This window comes from Podarcis muralis, chromosome 11 (genome assembly GCF_964188315.1).
Source record: "Podarcis muralis chromosome 11, rPodMur119.hap1.1, whole genome shotgun sequence".
Lineage (NCBI taxonomy): Eukaryota > Metazoa > Chordata > Lepidosauria > Squamata > Lacertidae > Podarcis > Podarcis muralis.
In genome coordinates this window covers 66,534,391-66,554,080 of record NC_135665.1, presented here as the reverse complement: position 1 = coordinate 66,554,080, position 19,690 = coordinate 66,534,391, and the positions used below count along the sequence as shown (strand labels likewise).

General features: G+C 54.9%; 2 protein-coding genes across 2 annotated transcripts in view; one reads left to right on the top strand and one right to left on the bottom strand.

Moving 5' to 3' along the window:
- Positions 1-1,415: 1,415 nt before the first annotated feature.
- Positions 1,416-8,918, bottom strand: FAM221B (family with sequence similarity 221 member B). The gene is made up of 6 exons (XM_028748229.2): positions 8,325-8,918; positions 7,185-7,328; positions 5,194-5,304; positions 3,981-4,184; positions 2,765-2,884; positions 1,416-1,679 (listed from the first exon to the last, which is right to left on the bottom strand). The coding sequence occupies exons 1-6, from the start codon at positions 8,824-8,826 to the stop codon at positions 1,480-1,482; spliced, it is 1,281 nt and encodes a 426-aa protein (XP_028604062.2). The 5' UTR covers positions 8,827-8,918; the 3' UTR covers positions 1,416-1,479.
- An 8,874-nt stretch (positions 8,919-17,792) lies between these two features.
- The window catches only part of TMEM8B (transmembrane protein 8B), a 29,458-nt gene continuing 27,560 nt past the window's right edge, over positions 17,793-19,690 (top strand). The window contains exon 1 of the mRNA XM_077936605.1: positions 17,793-17,912. Within this exon, the coding sequence (XP_077792731.1) occupies positions 17,837-17,912 (76 nt within the window). The 5' untranslated portion in view covers positions 17,793-17,836. The remainder of the gene's footprint in view (positions 17,913-19,690) is intronic.

The window sequence follows — 19,690 nt, the reverse complement described above, 5'->3', positions numbered from 1 at the left end:
CGGCTCTACAACCTGAGCGTAGGCTGGAGGGGCTCACAGCATCAACCCCCAAACAGTCGCGGCTTTGGATACCCAGCCCAGAGCAAGCAGGTCTCTGGGTCTCCTGCTTCCAGCTCAGCTCTCCATCCAACTCTCTGGCTATTGTGTTCCTAAAGGTAGAGGGACCCCTGACCGTTAGGTCCAGTCGCGGACGACTCTGGGGTTGCGGCGCTCATCTCGCTTTATTGTCCGAGGGAGCCGGCGTTCAGCTTCCAGGTCATGTGGCCAGTGGGGCAGGAGCCCCAAATAATACGAGGACGGGCAGGAGGAAAGCCATCTGACTTTGAGGAATCTCAAAATGGGAAGGGACCCCGAGGCTCATCGAGTGCAGTCCCCTGCAAGGCTAATGGGGAGGCTGGGACCAGGGCCAGAACAAGCCCTGCCTGTAACAACTTCAGCTTTTTTCTAGAAAAAAGGGCACTGGGCCCACCCTTGGCCTGGAGGGTGGCACCCCCTGGCTCATTCTTTGGGGCCCTGCCCTAGCCCACCTGCCAGCTCACCCCTCTCAAAGGCTGCCATGGAAGCCCCAGCTGGTAGCTGGTTCAGAAAAAGCTGCCCATTCTCCCTGCGGGAGCCACATTGTGCGAAGGAAGTCCTTCACACAGGACATTGTTAATCTGTGGAACTCCCAGCCACAGGAGGCCATGCTGGCCACCAACTTGGAAACGGGAAACTGATGGAGTGGAGGGCTATTGAAGGCTGCTAGTCGCAATGGCTGCTGTTATGTCCTGAAGTTCTTACCCTGGGCCAGCAGGGGGATACTCTAGATAGTTTTCACTTAGGTCCACGTATGCAAATAAGGAATTGAAAGTGACGTTCAGTGATTGGATAGTTACAGAAAGTTGTTACTGTTGTTTTGTAGTTGAACTCTATATAAGCAGGCTGGCAGAACCGTTCAGTTCAGTTCTGTTCTGGCCTGTGAATAAACAAGAGCTCTTTGAAGAATTGCTGTGTCGTCTGATATGTTCGCCCACAACTTAAGAACTGCGCTCTGCCTCTGCGGCTGGAGGCGTTGCTGCTTCTGAACCCCAGTTCCTGGAAGCCACAGGAGAGTTGCAGCTGAGCTCAGGTCTGCTTGAGGGTTTCCCCTTGTGGCCTCTGGCTCTGAGAACAGGACGCTTTGGCCAAGCTCTTCTCATGTTCCTACGGAGCCTCCAGGGCCAGAGGCAGTCTATCCAGACCCCTTGGTTCTTTGGAGTATTTGGCCCCTGTGAGAACAGGACTAGATGATCCAGCCAGCTAGCCTGGTGTTCTTGCAGGGAGGAATCCCATCCTGACCCCTCTCCTGCCCCAGAGCCCCCTCTGGCCCTGGATTCCCCGCAGAGCCCTCCCCCCACCCCCCAGGGGCCCGGAAGAGACACCCAGACGCGGCCGGCTAGAGCAGCCTCTCTTTATTGCCTCTCGCTGTGGGGGGGGGGGGGTCCCGTCCGCCGGCCACCCTCAGGCCTTCTTGTGGTCCTTCTCCACTATCCTCCGGGGCCCTGAGGGGGGAAGAGGCAGAGCGCGTGAGCCAGAGGGGGCAGGCAGGGCAGGGAAGGCCTGGCCCTGCAGGGCCTGGTAGGCAGAGCTGTCCTCGGAGCGCCCCGTCAGGACGGCATCGCGCAGTTCGGGCATCTCGGCAAAAGGCAGATAGGCTTCTCCTGGGGGAAAGAGAGGCAGGTGTGGGACGGAGCCTGACGGGGGGGGGGGGCAGGAGGAAGGGCCCCGGGAAGCCAGGAGGACACAGCACCCAAAGGCTGGCTCTCCAGGAAAGATCGGGGAGGCTTTGAAACCAGAATATTGAGTGGGGAAACGCCCAGGTGGTTGTAGAATCTGAATTTGGACATGAGGGTAACTGCAGGGATGAAGTTACAGATAGGTAGCCGTGTTGGTCTGCCATAGTCAAAACAAAACAAAAATTCCTTCCAGTAGCACCTTAAAGACCAACTAAGTTAGTTCTTGGTATGAGCTTTCGTGTGCATGCACACTTCTTCACGAAAGCTCATACCAAGAACTAACTTAGCTGGTCTTTAAGGTGCTACTGGAAGGAATTTTTTTTGCAGGGATGAAAATGAAGATGCTCCTTTGTTCAAAGAATTGGGACCCCAAAGGGTTATCCAGCCCAGCCCCTGCAAGGCCAGAATACCAGCTAATTTGCAGAGTTCAGAGGCTCCATGGCAAGGCTGGCAGCAGTTTTGTGAAAAGTGAGGGTGACCTCCACAATCTCAGAAGGTAAATGCAGAGCACACAGGTCTGGCTTGGCTTGTTGAAGTAACATATCCAAGGAAAGAGAGCGTCAGAGTGTGTTAACCTATACCATAGGTAGGCAAACTAAGTCCCGGGGGCCGGATCCAGCCCCACCACCTTCTCAATCTGGCCCGCAGACGGTCCAGGAATCAGCGTGTTTTTACATGTGTAGAATGTGTCGTTTTATTTAAAATGCATCTCTGGGTTATTTGTGGGGCATAGGAATTCATTCAAAATATAGTCCAGCCCCCGACAAAAATCGGAGGGACAGTGGACCGGCCCCCTGCTGAAAAAGTCTACAGATCTTTGCCTCTGCAACCTCAAGGCCAGGCTACTGCAATGCGCTCTCTGTGGGGCTGCCCTCGCTGGAGCAGAGCCCCATGGAATTGGGGTGGAAGGGTGGGAAACTGGCTAGCTTCAGTTGTGGGCACCAGAAGGATAGGCAGGGGGAAATGTGGCCCCCACAGTGCCCCCTCCCTTGCTCCCCTCCTGCTCGTACCGCACGGCCGGCCCCCCTTCCGCCGCGTCTCCTCCGACTCAAAGAAAGTCTCGTGCTCCTCCCAGCGCCGGTCACAGGCAGCGCACAAGAAGTTGGAGGTGAAAGCCTGACAGGAGCAGCCTAGAGGGCGGAAAGAGAGTGGGGCGTCAGTGCTTGGGGGGTGGGGTGCCAGTCTGGGGGGTGGGGGCATCTTTGCCCCCACGTTAAGCAGCTTCAAGCAAGGCAGGAACCAACCTTGCAGGGTTGTTGTGAAGAAAGTGGGGGAAGAGGCCCCCTTGGGCCACCCATTTCCAGGCATGGGAGGATCTGGCGGGTCTGTGTAATACAGAGAGGGCTCGCAGGCTGAAATGTGTGAACTGGCCCTCCTCGGGTCCCTCCAACATTTCTCCGATGAAAATAGGGACATCCCATTCCATCACAATAATTTTACTCTGTACACCCCACACATCTGACTGGGTTTCCCAGCCACTCTGGGCAGCTTCCAACATATATAAAAACATTAAGCATTTTTGAAATGCCTTCTGGCCGCTCAGGGTCACATAACTCCATCCCCTCCAACATTTCTCCGATCAAAATATGGACATTCTAAGGGAAAGTGGGACATTCTGGGATCAAATCAGAAACCGGGACGGCTTCTCTAAGTCAGGGATGTCCCTGGAAAATAGGGAGACTTGGAGGGTCTGGAGTCCTGTCTGGGTTGGGGGCAGGACACCATGTGAGGCCGGGCTGCATGCCCCTCTCAACTCTCCTGGGCTCATGGGAAGACCCCAAAGAGGCCCCTTGGGGGGGATATTTCAAGGATTTATAAACTGTGTCCCCCACAGCAGGAACAAGGGCTATTCAGAGTGCAGGGCAACAAGGGATTTCTGTCAAACCAGAGGGCTCACCCACACAAAGCTTTTCCCCACACTTTCTAGGCACAGGTCTACAATTTATAGCGCTGTGTCTGAGTGCCCTTTTCTTTTTGCCCCAGTCCTTTCTCTGTGAAAACTGCTCTTTAAATCCGAATGGGAACAAATGGACATTCAGGTTCTGATTCTCCTGAAATCCTGTTTCTTACAGGAGCAGCCAAGAGACCCTCAAGGATATGGGCTTCGGCAAAGAGAGAAATGTAGAATTGGAAGGGTCCCCAGGGTCATCTTGTCCAACCCACTGCAGAGGGCAGGCCTTCATGCCTGGCACCCTCTCCCCTTCCTTGCACCCCAGGGACACCCACCTCGGGCACCGCAGCCCCGGGCTCCGTTGGGCGTGTGCTCCTCGTGGGTGTGCTTGCAGCGGCATTTGGCCCGCCAGGCCGCTGGGTCGAAGCCGGTTCTCCTCCGCAGCCAGAATTCGCCCACCTCCTCTGGGCGGGAGGGGATGAACATGAAGGCTTGGCATTTGCACCCCTGCAGGGTGCAGGACACGGTCGCCCGCCTGTCTGGAGAAAGGAGCGGCAGTGAGCTGGTCAGGAGGAGCTGGGGGGACAGAAGGAGCCCGAGGAGGGGCTGGGGAAGTCCTTGGGGGGAATTGAAAGAAAGTCAGGAGCCGCTCAGAGACGAGTTGTGGCAAGAGACAGATGTCCCACCCTGTGGAGCTGAACGTGCCCCATATCCCCTGTGCCATCACTTTGCAAGATTTGCCACAGCAGAGCTTGCCATGGGCGTGCCCTAGGTGTGCCAGCATTTATCTACACTGTAGATGAAACGCAGCACAGTTGCATAGCTGTCAAATTTTCCCTTTTCTTGCAAGGAATCCTATTTGGAATAAGGGATTTTCCCTTAAAAAAGGGAAACATTGACAGCTATGCACAGTTGTGAGTTTGGGGGGTGGGGTCAGTCTACATGGCGTCCCCAGTCCCTTCTCATACTGGGCAGGGGTGGAGGAAGGGGGCAGTGGGGGGGTGGGCTGCCCTGGGTGTCACCACTGAGGGGGGTGACAAAATGCCGGGCGGCACTCACCACAGAGCCTGCAGCGCACCCAAGCCACCACTCCGCACTGCCCAAATGGTCCGCCCGCCACCTCCCCCCCCCCCAGTTGTAGGGCAGCTCGCCCCACCCCAGGCGCCTGAACAGCTTCCTCCGCCGCTGATTCTGGGGATCCAAGAATTGAAAACTGGAGGATTCCATGACTGAACGAGCCATGGAGTGTTTCTTTGTGAGATGATGGCTGCATTTGCCACCTGAGTGCCATCATTAGCACTGGGCACATTGACGGAGGGCACATCAAGCAGGAACTGCCATGAGAGCTAAGTGGAACCTCCGTGGACGGAAGCAGGAGACCTGCACATCACGGGCTGTGGGCAAACCAATAAGGGGCGGGGCTGCCACTTCTACTGCAGGGCTCAGAATTGCCCTTGGTTCCGATGCCCACAGTTCCCTCTGTCCTCTCTCAGACAGGGCCAACGACTTGACTGCCAGCTCCTTACCTCCCCCCTCCCCATGACTTACCTACATAGACCTGGTGCTGCTTCAGCAGATGCCCACAGAAACACTTGGACTCGTCACCCACGCGGAAACAGTCCCACAGGTACTCTGGGCAGCGCCAGCCGATATAGAGGCCTGTGGGAGAGGCGGCTTTTCAGGCAGACGGGAGGCAGGGGAGCTGAGCCCACCCACTGCCTGGGCCCAACTGGCACAGGTGAGGAGCTTTCCCCCACACTCCTTCCCTGATATCTGGGCCTGGCCGCTCCAGACCACCAGGCGCTGCCTCTACCAGGCTGAGCCTAACCCCTGTGGGAAGGACTGTAGCGGCTGAAGGGTAAACGACAGTCGCTCTCTGAATGTGCTTTAAAGGCATGTGGTAAGCGCAGAAAAGAGCCCCATCTCCTCCTGCAACCTTCCTCTAGGGAGCCCAAATGCCTCCTTGGCATAATCATGACCCCGTGGGAGAGGGCAAGGGCTGCTGCTGCTGCCACCATTTGGGCTGCCGAACAGCGTCTGGGCTGGGAGACAAAGGGGCACCCCATGCCAAGCTGTGCCCTTCCTTCTACACTCAAACAGGCTTTGGGCGTGGGGGTGCTGCTTGCCTGAGGAAGCTTTGAGGGGAAGGTCAGGGCCAGAGCCCAGCTCATGGGGTCTGCGTCTGCCCCCTGCCCCCTCACTGGATTTGGGGTGGGAGGCTGGGGAAAGCCCCTCTCTCTCTGCCCAAGACCCCGGAGAGCCACAGCGGATCCTGCTGTGCCAGGTGGGCCAACAGACGGGACCAGGATCCAGCCGCTTCCCCTGTTCATAACCCCACTGCTGGGAATGGGGATTACCTCCTCGGCCAGTATGGTTTGGGGGTGGCAGAAACACTGTGGGGGGCCTGACATCTCCTCATGGGGGCTGCCCCTGCTGGCACAGCACAGTTGGCATCTATGGTCCTCTCGTGTCTTACCTGGGGAGAGAGTAAAGAGGGTTCTTCAACCCCCAAATGCTGGGCTTCCAGTACATCCAGTGGCAGAAATGGTCCCACCAGAAACCCTCGGAAGCGGAGTTTGGGGAGGCCGTCTGTAGTCCTAGCTCACCCTCCAGCTGCAAGAGGGTCAGGACGAAGGGGATCTTGTGGGAATCGCCAGCAGGTGGGCATTTAGCCTCTGCTCAAGGAGCTCCCGTGAAGGGAAAGCCCGCTGGCTCCACTGGTAAACGGTTGCCTCATTTGCCCTCGCAGGCAGCAAAGAACCAGCCACAGCAGCCCCTTCTGGCTGTGAGATCCTGTCAGGCCTTGGGAGAAGGAGGAGGAGGAGGAGGAGGAAGAAGAAGACGACTCCTGTCGCCCCCTCTCTTTCTCTTCTCCAGGCTCAGCACACCCAGTTCCTCTGACCTGTCCGCACAGGACTAGCTCTCCATTCCGCTGGAGCCCTCCACCTCTGAAGCTGTTCCAGAACCGCCCAGAGGACTTCAGGTGAGGCCTGACTAGCTCAGAATAAAATGGAACGAATTCTTCTCCTGATTTGGAGACTACGGTTGTATTAAGGCAGCCTGAAATTGCACTTGCAGCTGTGTCACACTGCTGCCTCATAAAGGCAAAAGGTAAAGGACTCCTGGATGGTTAAGTCCAGTCAAAGGCGACTATGGCGTTGCAGCGCTCATCTCGCTTTTCAGGCCGAGGGAGCCGGCGTTTGTCCACAGACAGCTTTCTGGGTCGTGTGGCCAGCGGGAATAAACTGCTTCTGACACCATGATGGAAGCCAGAGTGCATGGAAATGCTGTCTACCTTCCCGCCACAGCGGTACCTATTTATCTACTTGCATTGGTGTGCTTTTGAACTGCTAGGTTTGCAATTGGCATTGATGCCAAGATGCTTTCCACATGTGCTGCTGCCAAGGCAGGTGGGTCCCCTCCTGCACACGTGCCTTGGGTTTTGTTTGCCTAAAAGCGGAACTTTGCACATGGGCCTGTGCATACTCACACACACGTTACAGGTTGGAGCATCTGCCTGGCCCGCAGGCTCCGCCCACCTGTCTCGATGGACTTCAGGGCTGCCTCCTTCTCCAGGTGGAAGAGCTCCTTGACGTTCTTGCCAAAGTTCTCCCGGTGCATCGCTTTGGCCACCGATATCAGCTCTGCCTTCTCAGCTGGCACCACAGGCCTCACGGTGTAGTCTGGCAAGAGAGACGGGATCCGGCCCAGCAGGATTAGGAGAGGAACGGCTTCTGATGGACTGGTTGCCATTTACTCATAAACTTGTAAGCCCAGCCCAGCAAGAGTTGGTGCTTCGTGATCTGCTCAGTTCACTTCAGAAAGGCTAAATAGGAATGATTTAAATCAGTGCTTCCCAAACTTTTGGGGGGCCCCGCTGCTTTGGTTCCACAAACTCACCCCCTGGGCCCCCGCTCTTCAAAAAGCATTATTTGGAACAGCAGTTTGCCTGACTCACTAAGGAAGATGGTAAAGGTAAAGGGACCCCTGGTCCAGTCGTGGCCGACTCTGGGGTTGCGGCGCTCATCTCGCTTTACTGGCCGAGGGAGCCAGCGTCCAACTTCCGGGTCATGTGGCCAGCAGGACTAAGCCACTTAAGGTGAACCAGAGCAGCGCACAGAAACACCGTTTACCTTCCTACTGGATCGATACCTATTTATCTACTTGCACTTTGACGTGCTTTCGAACTGCTAGGTTGGCAGGAGCAGGGACCGAGCAATGGGAGCTCACCCCGTCGCGGGGATTTGAACCGCCGACCTTCTGATCGGCAAGTCTTAGGCTCTGTGGTTTAACCCACAGCGCCACCCGCGTCCCTTAAGGAAGATGGTAACACAGTAGAATTCTGGCAGTAAGAGCTGCTGAACAGTGGATCGGTCTCCCTCAGGAGGTGGTGGACTCCCTTTCCTTGGAGGTTTTTAAGCACTAAGCAGAGACTGGGTGACTCCCTGTCATGTATGATCCAGCTGAGATTCCTTCATTGCAGGGGGTTGGACTAGATGCCCTTTGGGGATCCCTTCCAATTCTCCAGTTCTATGATGCTGTGACTCCCTGTCCTGCAGAGCCTCCAGGTGCCACATGTTGCTCCCCTAGAATGCTCACCCCCTCCTCCCGGGCACAGCCAACCCAAAGTCCTCCCCAAGAAGCCCCCTGCCCTGTGGGTCAGATCCCGCGCCACCTACTCAGAGCTCCCTTCTTGACCATGGCGCCCTTCTTCTTGGCCTTCTTCTCCAGGCTCCTCTGGGGAAGGATGCTGCTGAGCTCCGCCGTGGTCTCCTCCGTGTCCTCCACCTCCTCCAGGGGTTGCAGCTGGTTGTCCTTCTGCCTCCTCCAGGAAACGGCCGACGAGGAAGGTGAGGAGGCCAAGGAAGAAGAAGGCTCAGAGCTCTCCAGAGGCTGGGAAGAAGACCCCTCGTTGCTGGGGCTCTGCTCCTGCGGGACCAGCGACTCGGAGGTCTCCCACTCCGAAGGCGGGAGGGACGTCTCCTTGCCACCATCTTCCCCTTCCAGGGATGTGGACACGGGCAAGATGGTTTCCTCGTCTTCGTCATCTAAGGAAGTGGAAGCAGGCAGGATGATCTCCTCTTCCACCTCCAGGGCGGTGGAGGAGGTCCTCTGACCCCCCTGCTCTTGCTCTTCCTCCAAGGGCCCCATGGGCACATCTTCAATGGGCTCCTCTTCCATGTTGGCTGTTCTGGGATGCAAACAGGGCCCGTGAGAGCAGTGCAGGGGCTGGGCTGTCCTGGATTCCCAGGGGGCAGCAGGGGAAGGGAAGGGAAGGGGGGTGGCATTGTGCGTCACTAGGCAACGGTGCTGGAGACCAAACAGGAAGGAAGGAGCAGCAGCTGGAGACTGGCCAAAAAAGGCAGGGAGAAGACAGAATCAACCCAGGCATCTCACGCCCAGAGGGACACAGCCTGGATGTGTGAGCCCAGGGAGGGGAGACCTTTCCTGGAGCCCAACCCTTGGCCACTTAGCTGGGCCTCCTCAGCTCTGATCGGAAACAGCCCTCCTTGCTCTCTCATGGCAGCAGGAGGCTCAGTGGTCTTTCCCAGCCTCAGTACGGAACGCCGTTTTAGCTGAAGGTGCTGAGGTCCAACCCTGGGACCTTCTGCCATACACAGCAGGATCAGAACGTAAGAAGAGCCTGCAGGATCAGGCCAGTAGCCCTTTCCAGTCCAGCACCTTGTTCTTTCAGTGGCTGCCCAATGGGAAGCTTGCAAGCAGCGCTCTCCTCCTGTGGTTTCCAGGAGAACTGCTGTCTCCAACTGCATGGAGCAGTGGTCTTCAACCAGCGTGCCGTGGCACCCTGAGGTGCCCTGAATGGTGGTCAGGGGTGCTGTGGGCAACCCTGGCCTCTGGACCCCTTCCCTCCCTCCTCTGATGCCCTAATGCGTCTCTGCCTCCCCAAGGCTTGCACAGCTGTTTATTGCAGCAGCCCTGGCTCTAAGCCCCACAGGCGAATGGTGGCTCTGGGAGGCCCCTCTCTTTGGGGCAGGAGGGCAGCTCAGAGACATGGGGCGGCAGCAGCGGCTGCCCAGAGGACTCCAAGGAGAGGGGAGAGGAGGCTGAGGGAACACTCCACAAGGGAGGGTGTTTGGAAAAGGGGTGAGAGGCTGCCAGCTCTGCAGGCAAGGGGGGGGGGACCTAACTGGGCTCCTGAGCCCCACAGGGGAGCCGCAGTTGGTCAAGTGAGCCATGGACTCAGAAAGGTTGAAAGCCTCTGGAGTAGAGCATTGCCCTCCTGGCTAATAGCCATTGATACTCCCCCCCATCCTCTGTGGTTTTGCCTAATCCTCTTTCAAAGACATTCAAGTTCATGGTCATCACTGCCTCCTCATGGCGGGAGTTCCATAGTTTAACATAGGATGCGCTCTGCCACTGAACTCTTCTTATTTCATTTATTTAATCTATTTCTTTTATACTCCACCTTTTCTCCAAGGAGTCAAGGTGGTGGACATGGTTCTCCTCATCTCTCTCTTATCCACAGCAACCCTGTGAGGTAGGACAGGCTGAGACTGAGTGCCTGGCCCAAGGTTACCCAGGGAGCTACAAGGCTGAGTGAGGATTTGAATCTTGCTCTCCCAGGTCCTGGTCAAGCACTAACCACTACACCACACTGCCTATTGTGATTATGAATATTATTTACCCACAATTCACCCCAAGGCCTCAAGTCTGAGACACAATATTAAAGGTAAAGGTAAAGGTACCCCTGCCCGTACGGGCCAGTCTTGACAGACTCGGGTTGTGCGCCCATCTCACTCAAGAGGCCGGGAGCCAGCGCTGTCCACAGACACTTCCGGGTCATGTGGCCAGCGTGACATCGCTGCTCTGGCGAGCCAGAGCCGCACACGGAAACGCCGTTTACCTTCCCGCTGGTAAGCGGTCCCTATTTATCTACTTGCACCCGGGGGTGCTTTCGAACTGCTAGGTTGGCAGGCGCTGGGACCGAGCAACGGGAGCGCACCCCGCCGCGGGGATTCGAACCGCCGACCTTTTGATCAGTAAGTCCTAGGCACTGAGGCTTTTACCCACAGCACCACCCGCGTCCCTAGACACAATATTAAAATAAGCTAGATTTGTGGAAATGAGCTGGGTCCTAAAAATACACAAGTGGCAAAGGGCAGGGTCAGGAGGTGCGTCTTATAATGAAGGTGCCAGACACACCTCTCTGGGGAGGGAGTTACAGATTAGGAGCCACCACAGAGAAGGCCACTCTTGGGCCACACCCACCCAGAGCCTCTGAAGGGCCCTCTCTGCCCTACGGAGGGTCTGTAGCGGAGGAAGCCGACCTCATGGGGACTGAGTCATGCTAAGCCCTGCTAAACAGATACAAGGGCTGTGAAAGGACCATCCCAAAGATGACCCCGTGCCAGGGGGGTGGGCACAGGGTGCGTCAAGACAGGCTGGTCATTCCATAGCGGGGGGAGCTGGGTTGGTGGGGAGCAGGACTGCCGCTTGGTGGCCGGGCTTTGCAGCTCTCCTACCTCGGCTGGGCTTCTCACAGGGCAGGCCAGACCAGGCCAGCTGTAGCCAGGGAACCCTCATCCCATTGGCCGCAGGGTGGGAGGGAGGAAGGGAGCATTGCCATGGCGACAGAAGCCTTGTTTATTGCCACAGCAGCCAGCTGAGTTCCAAGGGTGCCTGTGCCAGAGCAAGGGGGGTGCCGGGGTGCCCCTCTCTCAGTGGGTGCTGATGCTCTGCTGGGTGCAGGACCACCCACGCCGCCTCTTCCTTGCTGGGACATGTGTGGGATCTGGGCTTCCTCACCATCTCGACCATTAAGGGGTTGCGCATGAACTCTCTGCATCGGAGCATCTGAGCACGAGAGCCCTCAGGTGACTCTGTGTCTGCCCAGGAAGGTCTGCAGTCAGAGAAGGGAAAGAAACGCACTCTGCTGCGTGAAGAAACTTGCTAGCGCAAGTTAGGAACGATATCAGTATATATCAATATATCCTCTCCTGCCACCCTCAACATTCCCACAAAGGGTTATAGGCCCCAACGTAGCGTATTTTTGAAGGATTGCAAAGGATTGAGATTGTAAGCGGAGGACTATTTTCCTGGTAAGCACATGGATGTAAACCTGTTTGTAACTTTAAGCCTTAAGCCTGCCTGATGGTAAGTAAAACTAGTTTTTGTTACTTATGAATAAGACTGTGGTGTCTTTGTTCTTTTAGGAGGGATTCAAAGGGCCCTTACCAGGAATATTAGAACATATCTCAATCTGCACAAGCCAGACTGAATTGCTTATTGTCTTAAGAAACTCACACAAGTTTGCAACAAGTTTTCTGCTGTGTAAAGGGGAATGTACTCTGCTAAGTGAAGAAGCTTGCTAGTGCAAGTTAGGAAGGATAATCAATATATCCTCTCCTGCCACCCTCAACATTCCCACATTCAGATCCTTAGGCTTTTTTCGGTTGTAGAAAGGTAGCATAAAGCAGGAGGGCGGGCGCAGCAGAGACTCAGGAACAGAATGGAGAAGACAGAAGCACACCAGCAGCCTCCACCAGCCGTCTTAAAGCACAGCTTATTGCAGATTTATAGACCAGTTCCTTTGCAGAGTGCCCCAGGGTGCTAGAAGATTTCCTATTCAACACACTTCTAGATGTGGGGGTGAAATCATATCACAAATGGGCTGCACTGTCTGATTTTCCTGGTGCACTTTTTAAATTGAATTTTAATTTATGCCTGCATTGCAGGGGGTTGGACTAAATGACCCTCAGGGTCCCTTCCAACTCTGCAATTCAATGGTTCTAATATTTCAGTGATTAAAGTAGGAACACACCTTTCCACAATGTACAAGAATAAAGAAATAAAGATGGTACAGTGGGATAAAAATGAAATTAAACATGCACATTGAAAATGCAAATTTGGATTGTTTCATTCCCCATCCCTGGGGAAAAGCATTAGTAGTAGTAGTAGTAGTAGTAGTAGTAGTAGTATTGGTGTTGCAGGGAAGTCACCTTTTTAAAAAGATTTGTTTCATCAAAAAACATCAGGCTACTGTCCTCAGGGTCTTGTGCCATTCTCACTTAAAGCTGAAATGTCACAGAGAATGCCAAATAGTCATCTTTTTCACAGGGGTCTTTTGAACATTGTCATCATCATTTGTATATAGAATAAATGTTTGCCCAATAGTCGGAAGTGAATATTCTTTGTTCACCCTCTAGTGCAGCTTAGTTTTTGAGTTCATCTTTCAGCTATGGACCAGATTTGACTGTACCATAAATCCATCTTTACTTTTAGCAAGGCTTTGGCAGTGCAGAGGGCCCTGGATTTGCATGATCAAAGCAAAATTAAAAACAGGGCAATGCAAAAATGCCCCCCGGGTGCTCTGATGAATTATGGGACTGGCAGCCATCCATCCTTGTAAGGTGAGGGGCCTGCAGCGTTCTTCTCTGTGGTTTAGATTGCATCACGTTACAGTTCCTCTGGGGGCTGGAGATGCCAGGGCCAGATTGGCAGGACCTGCTCCAAGGCCTCCACCCCCCCGCCAGCCTAGAGTGGGTCCGTCATGCCCAAGTCCCAGCCCCCCCCCCATGCGTCTTCTTGCTCTGAAGATGCAGGCACCATCCAGCATGCCAGCCCAGCGTCCGCAGCACCAGGAGGGGTTACTCTCAGGCTCAAACTGCATATGCTGATGACACTAGATTCTTCAGGGTTCCTCAAACAAAAAGAGGTTGCGAAGAGCTCCAAAAGGACCTCTGCAAACTGAGTTAATGGGAAAGGGCAAATGCAGTTCTATGTACAGTCAAACCTTGGTTCCTGAACAGCTTAGTTGCCGAACAAATCGGCTCCTGGACACCACAAACCCGGAGGTAAATGTTCCGGTTTGCAAACGTTTTTCGGAAGTTGAACGTCCGACGTGGCTTCTTCTTGAGTGCAGGAAGCTCCTACAGCCTATCCGAAGCTGTGCCTTGGTTTTTGAATGGTTTCAGAAGTCGAACAGACTCCTGGAATGGATTAAGTTTGAGAACCAAGGTACCACTGTAGTATGCATGCTACATATTACATAGTGATGCATGCTGGAGAGAAAACCTTAATTTCATGTCCACCCTCCTGGGCTCTGAACTGCAAGTGATGGACCAGGAGGGAGACCTTGGCATCCTAGTAGAGTTGATGAAGATGTCGGTCCAGCGTGCATTAGCCATGAAAAAGGCAAATTCCATGCGAGGGAGTATTAGGGAAGGAACTGAAAATAAAGCAACCAATATCATAATGCCATTATACAAATTTACGGTGCAGCCGCGTTTGCAGTACTGTGTACAGTTCTGGTTGCCTCAACTCAAAAAGGATGTTGCAGAGTTGGAGAGGGTTCAGAAAAGGGCAACCGAAATATTCTAAAGGATGGTGAGACTCCCCTCTGGAGAAAGGTTGAAGCATTTGGGACTTTTTAGTTTAGATAAAAGGTGAGTGACAGGGGTGATATGACAGGAGTTTATAAAATTATTCACAGCATCACGCCTCTGTCTATAATCTGAGAATTCTTGGAGAACAGGTGATGTCCCTGCAGACTGGAGCTGGGCAAATGTTGTCCCCACCTTCAAAAAAGGGGAAGAGAGAAGACCCAGGTAACTACAGACTGGTCAGCTTGATGTTGATGTCAGGAAAGAGTGGGAATTTGCGGTCAGAATAACAAATGCATGTTTTCTAAATAAGGCTATGAAGGAGTTAAGACTCACAGAATTCATGATTGCTAGAGTAGGCACTGTGTGACTCCCCTTCCCTTGGGTTTTATGGCAGATGGGAGGGGGAGGGTGTAATCCTTTCTACTTTCTCCTGCCTCACAACTCATTCCCTTTGCCAAAATACTTCTGAGACAGATGGATGTCTGTCTGGTCTTGGCTCCAGCAGAGACTCCATTCTTGAACTAAACTATGTATTTTGTAATCTATAAGTAGAATGTGCCTGCCTTGCTTCTGTTACTGACTGCTGGAACTGAGTGCAATACTTTATGCGAATAAATACTATTTTAATGCTTAATTTACTGTCTGTTGTGTACTTCTTTTATTAAGAAGGAACATGGAAAAATAAAGTCTGTTGCCACAGCCTGAATAAATAAAAATAAGGTCACACAGCCTAGTCCCAAATATTCCACTTTAATGCTGCAAGGGATGGTGTTTTAAACTCTGCTAACTAAGTGTATGACTTCTAAATGCAAAACTGATTACTTTAAACTTTCTGCTCACAAACGTGAATAATATGGAGGATAAATTGTAAAATATATCCTTTATTGTCTATAAAATGCATCCAATAGAAATATCCTAGAACAGATCATTCAACAGTCAGCCTGGGGGCACTTAGAGAAGGATGGAGTGATTACTATGAGTTTCTCAAAAACAAGTCATGTCAAAAGAATCTATTCTTTTGATCCACGAGTTTGGTGGATCAGGGGAATGCTGTGCATGTAGTGTATCTTAGGCTTTTGTCAAAGTTCCCCATGATATTCTTGCAGAGAAGCCAGTAAAATGTGGGTTGAACGAGCTGTTAGGTGGATTTGTGGCTGGTTGACTGACTGAAACCAAAGGGCTCATTAATGGTTCCTCATCACCCTGGGGGAAAGTGACAAGGGGGGAGGGTGCCGCAGGGTTGTGTCCTGGGCCTGTTGCTGTTCAATGTCTTTATAAACAACTTGGATGAAGGAATTGAGGGGATGCTCATCCAATTTACAGATGACACCAAAATGGGAGGACAACTTAAGAGGTTGTGGACTCTCTTTCATTGGTGGTTTTTAAGCAGAGGCTGGATGGGCATCTGTCAGGGATGCTTTAGTTGAGATTCCTGCATTGCAGGGGGTGGACTAGATGAACCTTGGGGTCCCTTCCAACTCTACAATTCTGTGATTCTATGGAGAAAAATGGATAGAGAAAAGTGTTTCTTCCTCTTTCATAACACTAGAACTCAATGTGGCTCAATGTTGGAAGATTCAGGAGAAGTACCATGGTACCTCAGGTTACAGATGCTTCAGGTTACAGACTCCACTAACCCAGAAATAGTACCTCGGGTTAAGAACTTTGCTTCAGGATGAGAACAGAACTTGTGTGGCGGCAGCGCGGCAGCAGCAGGAGGCCCATTAGCTAAAGTGGTACCTCAGGTTAAGAACAGGTTAAGAACGAACCTCCAGAACGAATTAAGTTCTTAACTCGAGGTACCACTGTAATAATAATAATAATAATTTAGTATTTGTACCCCGCCCATCTGGCTGGGTTTCCCTAGCCACTCTGGGCGGCTTCCATAGAAACCAAAAAACACTAAAATATCATACATTAAAAACTTCCCTGAACAGGGCTGCCTTAAGATGTCTTCTGAATGTCAGGTAGTTGTTTATCGTTTTGACATCTGATGGGAGGGCGTTCCACAGGGCGGGCGCCACTACCGAAAAGGCCCTCTGCCTGGTTCCCTGTAGCTTTGCTTCTCGCAATGAGGGAACCGCCAGAAGGCCCTCGGCGCTGGACCTCAGCGTCCGGGCAGAACGATGGGGGTGGAGACGCTCCTTCAGATATACTGGGCCTTTGAGGCCGTTTAGGGCTTTCAAGGTCAGCACCAACACTTTGAATTGTGCTCGGAAACGTACTGGGAGCCAATGTAGGTCTTTTAAGACCGGTGTTATGTGGTCTTGGTGGCCGCTCCCAGTCACCAGTCTAGCTGCCGCATTCTGGATTAGCTGTAGTTTCCGGGTCACCTTCAAAGGTAGCCCCACATAGAGCTCATTGCAGTAGTCCAAGCGGGAGATAACTAGAGCATGCACCACTCTGGCTAGACAGTCTGTGGGCAGGGAGGGTCTCACCCTGCGTACTTTTCCATGCAGCACATAGTTAAACGTGGAACACTCCCTCCCGCAGAAAGCAATGCTAGCCAACAACCTGAGCAGCTTTCAAAGAGGATTAGATAAATTCATGGAGAAGAGGACTATTCCCACAAGGGCTCTGTTCTGCCTCAGCAGTTGGAGACAGCAATGCTTCTGAAGGCCACTGGCTGGAAACCAGAGGAGGGCAGAGGGCCCTTGTGCTCGGATCCTGTTTCTGGATCCCGCAGGCATCTGGCTGGTCATTGGGAGAACAGGAGGCTGGACTAGACGGGCTATGGATCCTGCAGGCTTTCCTTCCAAACACAGCGACTATCACAGCTCAGCAAGAGACCTTCAAGAAGACCCTTTTCGGCTACTTGAGCAGGGTGGTACCCAGGCCAAAGGATACTTCACAAGTTACTTTTGTTCGCGTGCGTGTTTCTTTCGGGAGCGTGGAGGGGGCGCGCAGGAAGAAACCATGCACGGAGGAACTCCGCGCGCCTGTCGTGGCCGGTCGCGTGCTCGACACCAGCCCTGCCTCTGCCTCTCTGCCACAAGGACTGGGCTGACTCGGGACTCCGCTCCTCCCGGCCAGGTCTCCTCAGCCGGCCAAGTGAGGCAATGCTCCCTGGGGGGTCACACCCAGACGGGGCTGTGCCGCTGCTTAGGTCATCCCCGCGAGTCTGGGAATTCAGGTGCCTCGTGCTGAGCTGGAAGCAGGGAAGCGAAAGCGTGGAATTGACGTGCGTGGGGGGGGGTGTCTGTGCGTCAAGCTCCACACATTCCCCTGCAATTGTCTCGCGTGGGGGGCGGGGAGGAATCAGTCAACTTGTTTTGCGGGGCCCGGGCCAACCCATTCACCCCCTCCTTCAACGTTCATCCTCTGCTTGGGCAGGACACTCTGGTTTTGGGGTAGCGACCCAGTCCACGGAGGGAATGCCCTCCTGCTCCTTCTGTGGGGCTGGAAGATGGTGGGGAAGCCCAGACTCCCCGGTGGGCCCAGCAGACTCTGGGGGCAGGGGCAAGGAGGGCTTGGCGGCTCACCCCCAGGGCCCTTGCTCTACCAAGGCACTCGGAACGCCCCCCCCCCCAACTTCCCCCAGCCGGGCAGCTCCGCCAGGCGCCCTCCTCCTCCTCCTCCTCCTCCTCTTCCAGCATCTGGCCGGTCTCTGGTCCGGAGGCGGCCGGCGCTGCAGAGCGGCGAGTGACGGGCAGCTCCGGCGGCCAATGGGCCGTGGCCTCCCCAGGCAGCCTCGTGCGCTAGGCCAATGGGGGACGCGCGGAGGCTCCGGGCGGCAGCTGAGCCTGACGTCATGGCTGCTGCTGCTGCTGCTGCTGTTGCTGGAGCGCGGCAGCCCCAGCGTCCAGGCGGGCGGGGAGGCGGCTCGGCTCGGCTCCGGGCGCAGCATGGGCCGCGCGGCTCTGGGGCGGCTCCAGCTGCTGCTCCAGCTGCTGGCCTGGCTCAGCTTGGGACGCCCGGCCGGTGAGTGGGGAGGGGAGAGCCCGGGGGGGGGGAGAAGGGCGCCCCCCCCAAACGCGCGTCTCGGGACCAGCGCCTCCCCCCCCGCGGGAAGAGAAACGGGCGCGGCGGCCGGGAGCTGTCCGGGCGCGGCGTGGTGCTGAAGGCGTCGCTCCGGTGCTGAAAGAGAAGCCGCGGCTGGGAGGCCCGGGGTGCTTTCCCCCGCCCTGGTGCTGAAAGGGAGGGAGGGGGGACCGGGAGCTGGAGCCGGAGCTGCCTTCCAGCTGGCTGGGGGAGGGGAGAGGGTCGCCACAGCCTGCCCGACCGGCCCCGTTTGCTCTCTACCCGGTAGTTCTCTGGGGAGTTGCTCGCCACTTTCCGACCGCTAAGGATTTACGCCCCTCTCCTAAAAAAGGGCTTTGAGATAATCGAGCAGGGAAGCCTCGGAGGTGCCCCTCTGAATTGTAAACTGGTTACCAGCAGTTCGCGTTTTGTACTGTAAACCGCCCTGTGATCTTCGGATGAAATTTAATGAATAATAATGTTGTTTTCCAGAGTAAAACAAGTGGGCAGATGCGCGCGCGCGCGCCAGGTCTCTGCCCTGAGGACATTACAGTGAGGGGAGCGATGCAAAGACCCTCCACGGGTCGGAAGGAGGGAGGGGGCAGCGGTCGAAGGATGTGCGGGGGGGGGGAGCCCCGGTCGCCCCGGGGGCTTAAGCTTCCCTTTCGCCTGATGCGCGGTTCACACGGACCAGGTGGGCTTTGGGAAGAGATTGACAGGCAAGCGCCTTGTCCTCCTCCGAGCCGCCTCTCCGTACCATCGCTTCTCTCTCTCCCCCGCGCACAGAGTCCCCTTTGTCTGCAGCCTCGGTGGCCCCTTCCTGTCCTCTCCGTCTAAATTCAATCACGGGAATAAATTACCCGTCATTACGTTGCTGGTTAAATAAACCACGAGGGCTCTCCCCCGGCGCTCTCATTCCTCTCCTGGCTCCCAACTGGGGAACTGCCGCCTCCGCTGCTTTCGCTGGCCCATTTCCCACTCTCCCCGCCCGGTCTTCCTCCCCTCCCTCGCTAAATAGGAGGTCATGCGCGCGCGTGGGGGGGGGGCACATTTGCCATTTTTATTGGACACCCTCCTGCCTGGGTCTTGCCCGCCGATCGTTCTCTGGAGCCGGCGGCGTCCGTGGCTTGCCGGGCTTCATAACTCCGGGCGTAGATTTAGTGATACTGTCACTAACATCCCAGGACATTTAATTACCTGGTAATTGATGGCTTTCAGCAAGAATAATGAGATCATTTTCATGGAGAGGGAAATGGCTGGCAGAATATTATATGTGCTCCCTTGAACTTACAAAAAGTATTTTATGGCGGAGGCCGACAGCACTTAGCCTGATTTACGGCCTGGGCGATGCGCGGTGCGCGGGCTTTGTTCGGAGGGAAGCGCCGCGCTCCCCGGGCAGTGGGCATCATCCAGCTGGAGCCTCCTCCTCTGTTTACATGCATGCGCTTCCCAACACGCCTCGCCAAGGACGTGCCTGGCGGGGGGGGGGGCTTCCGCTCCTTTGCTCCTGCAAAGCCCCCGGCTGGGCTGTCTTCTCCGCGCCCCCGGGAGGCTCCGGAGTCTGGGCAGCTCCTGCTGGGATTTCCCATTAAGGCCGCTCGCCTGCAGGCTCGGAGGGGATCGCCCTCATTAAGGCATCTCCTCTTTGTCTTCTCTGGAGACTTGGAATGCGCACGTCGCCGCTCTCCGCTCGCTCTCAGCTAGAAGGTGGAGTGTGCCTTTGCCCAGCAAATGCCAGC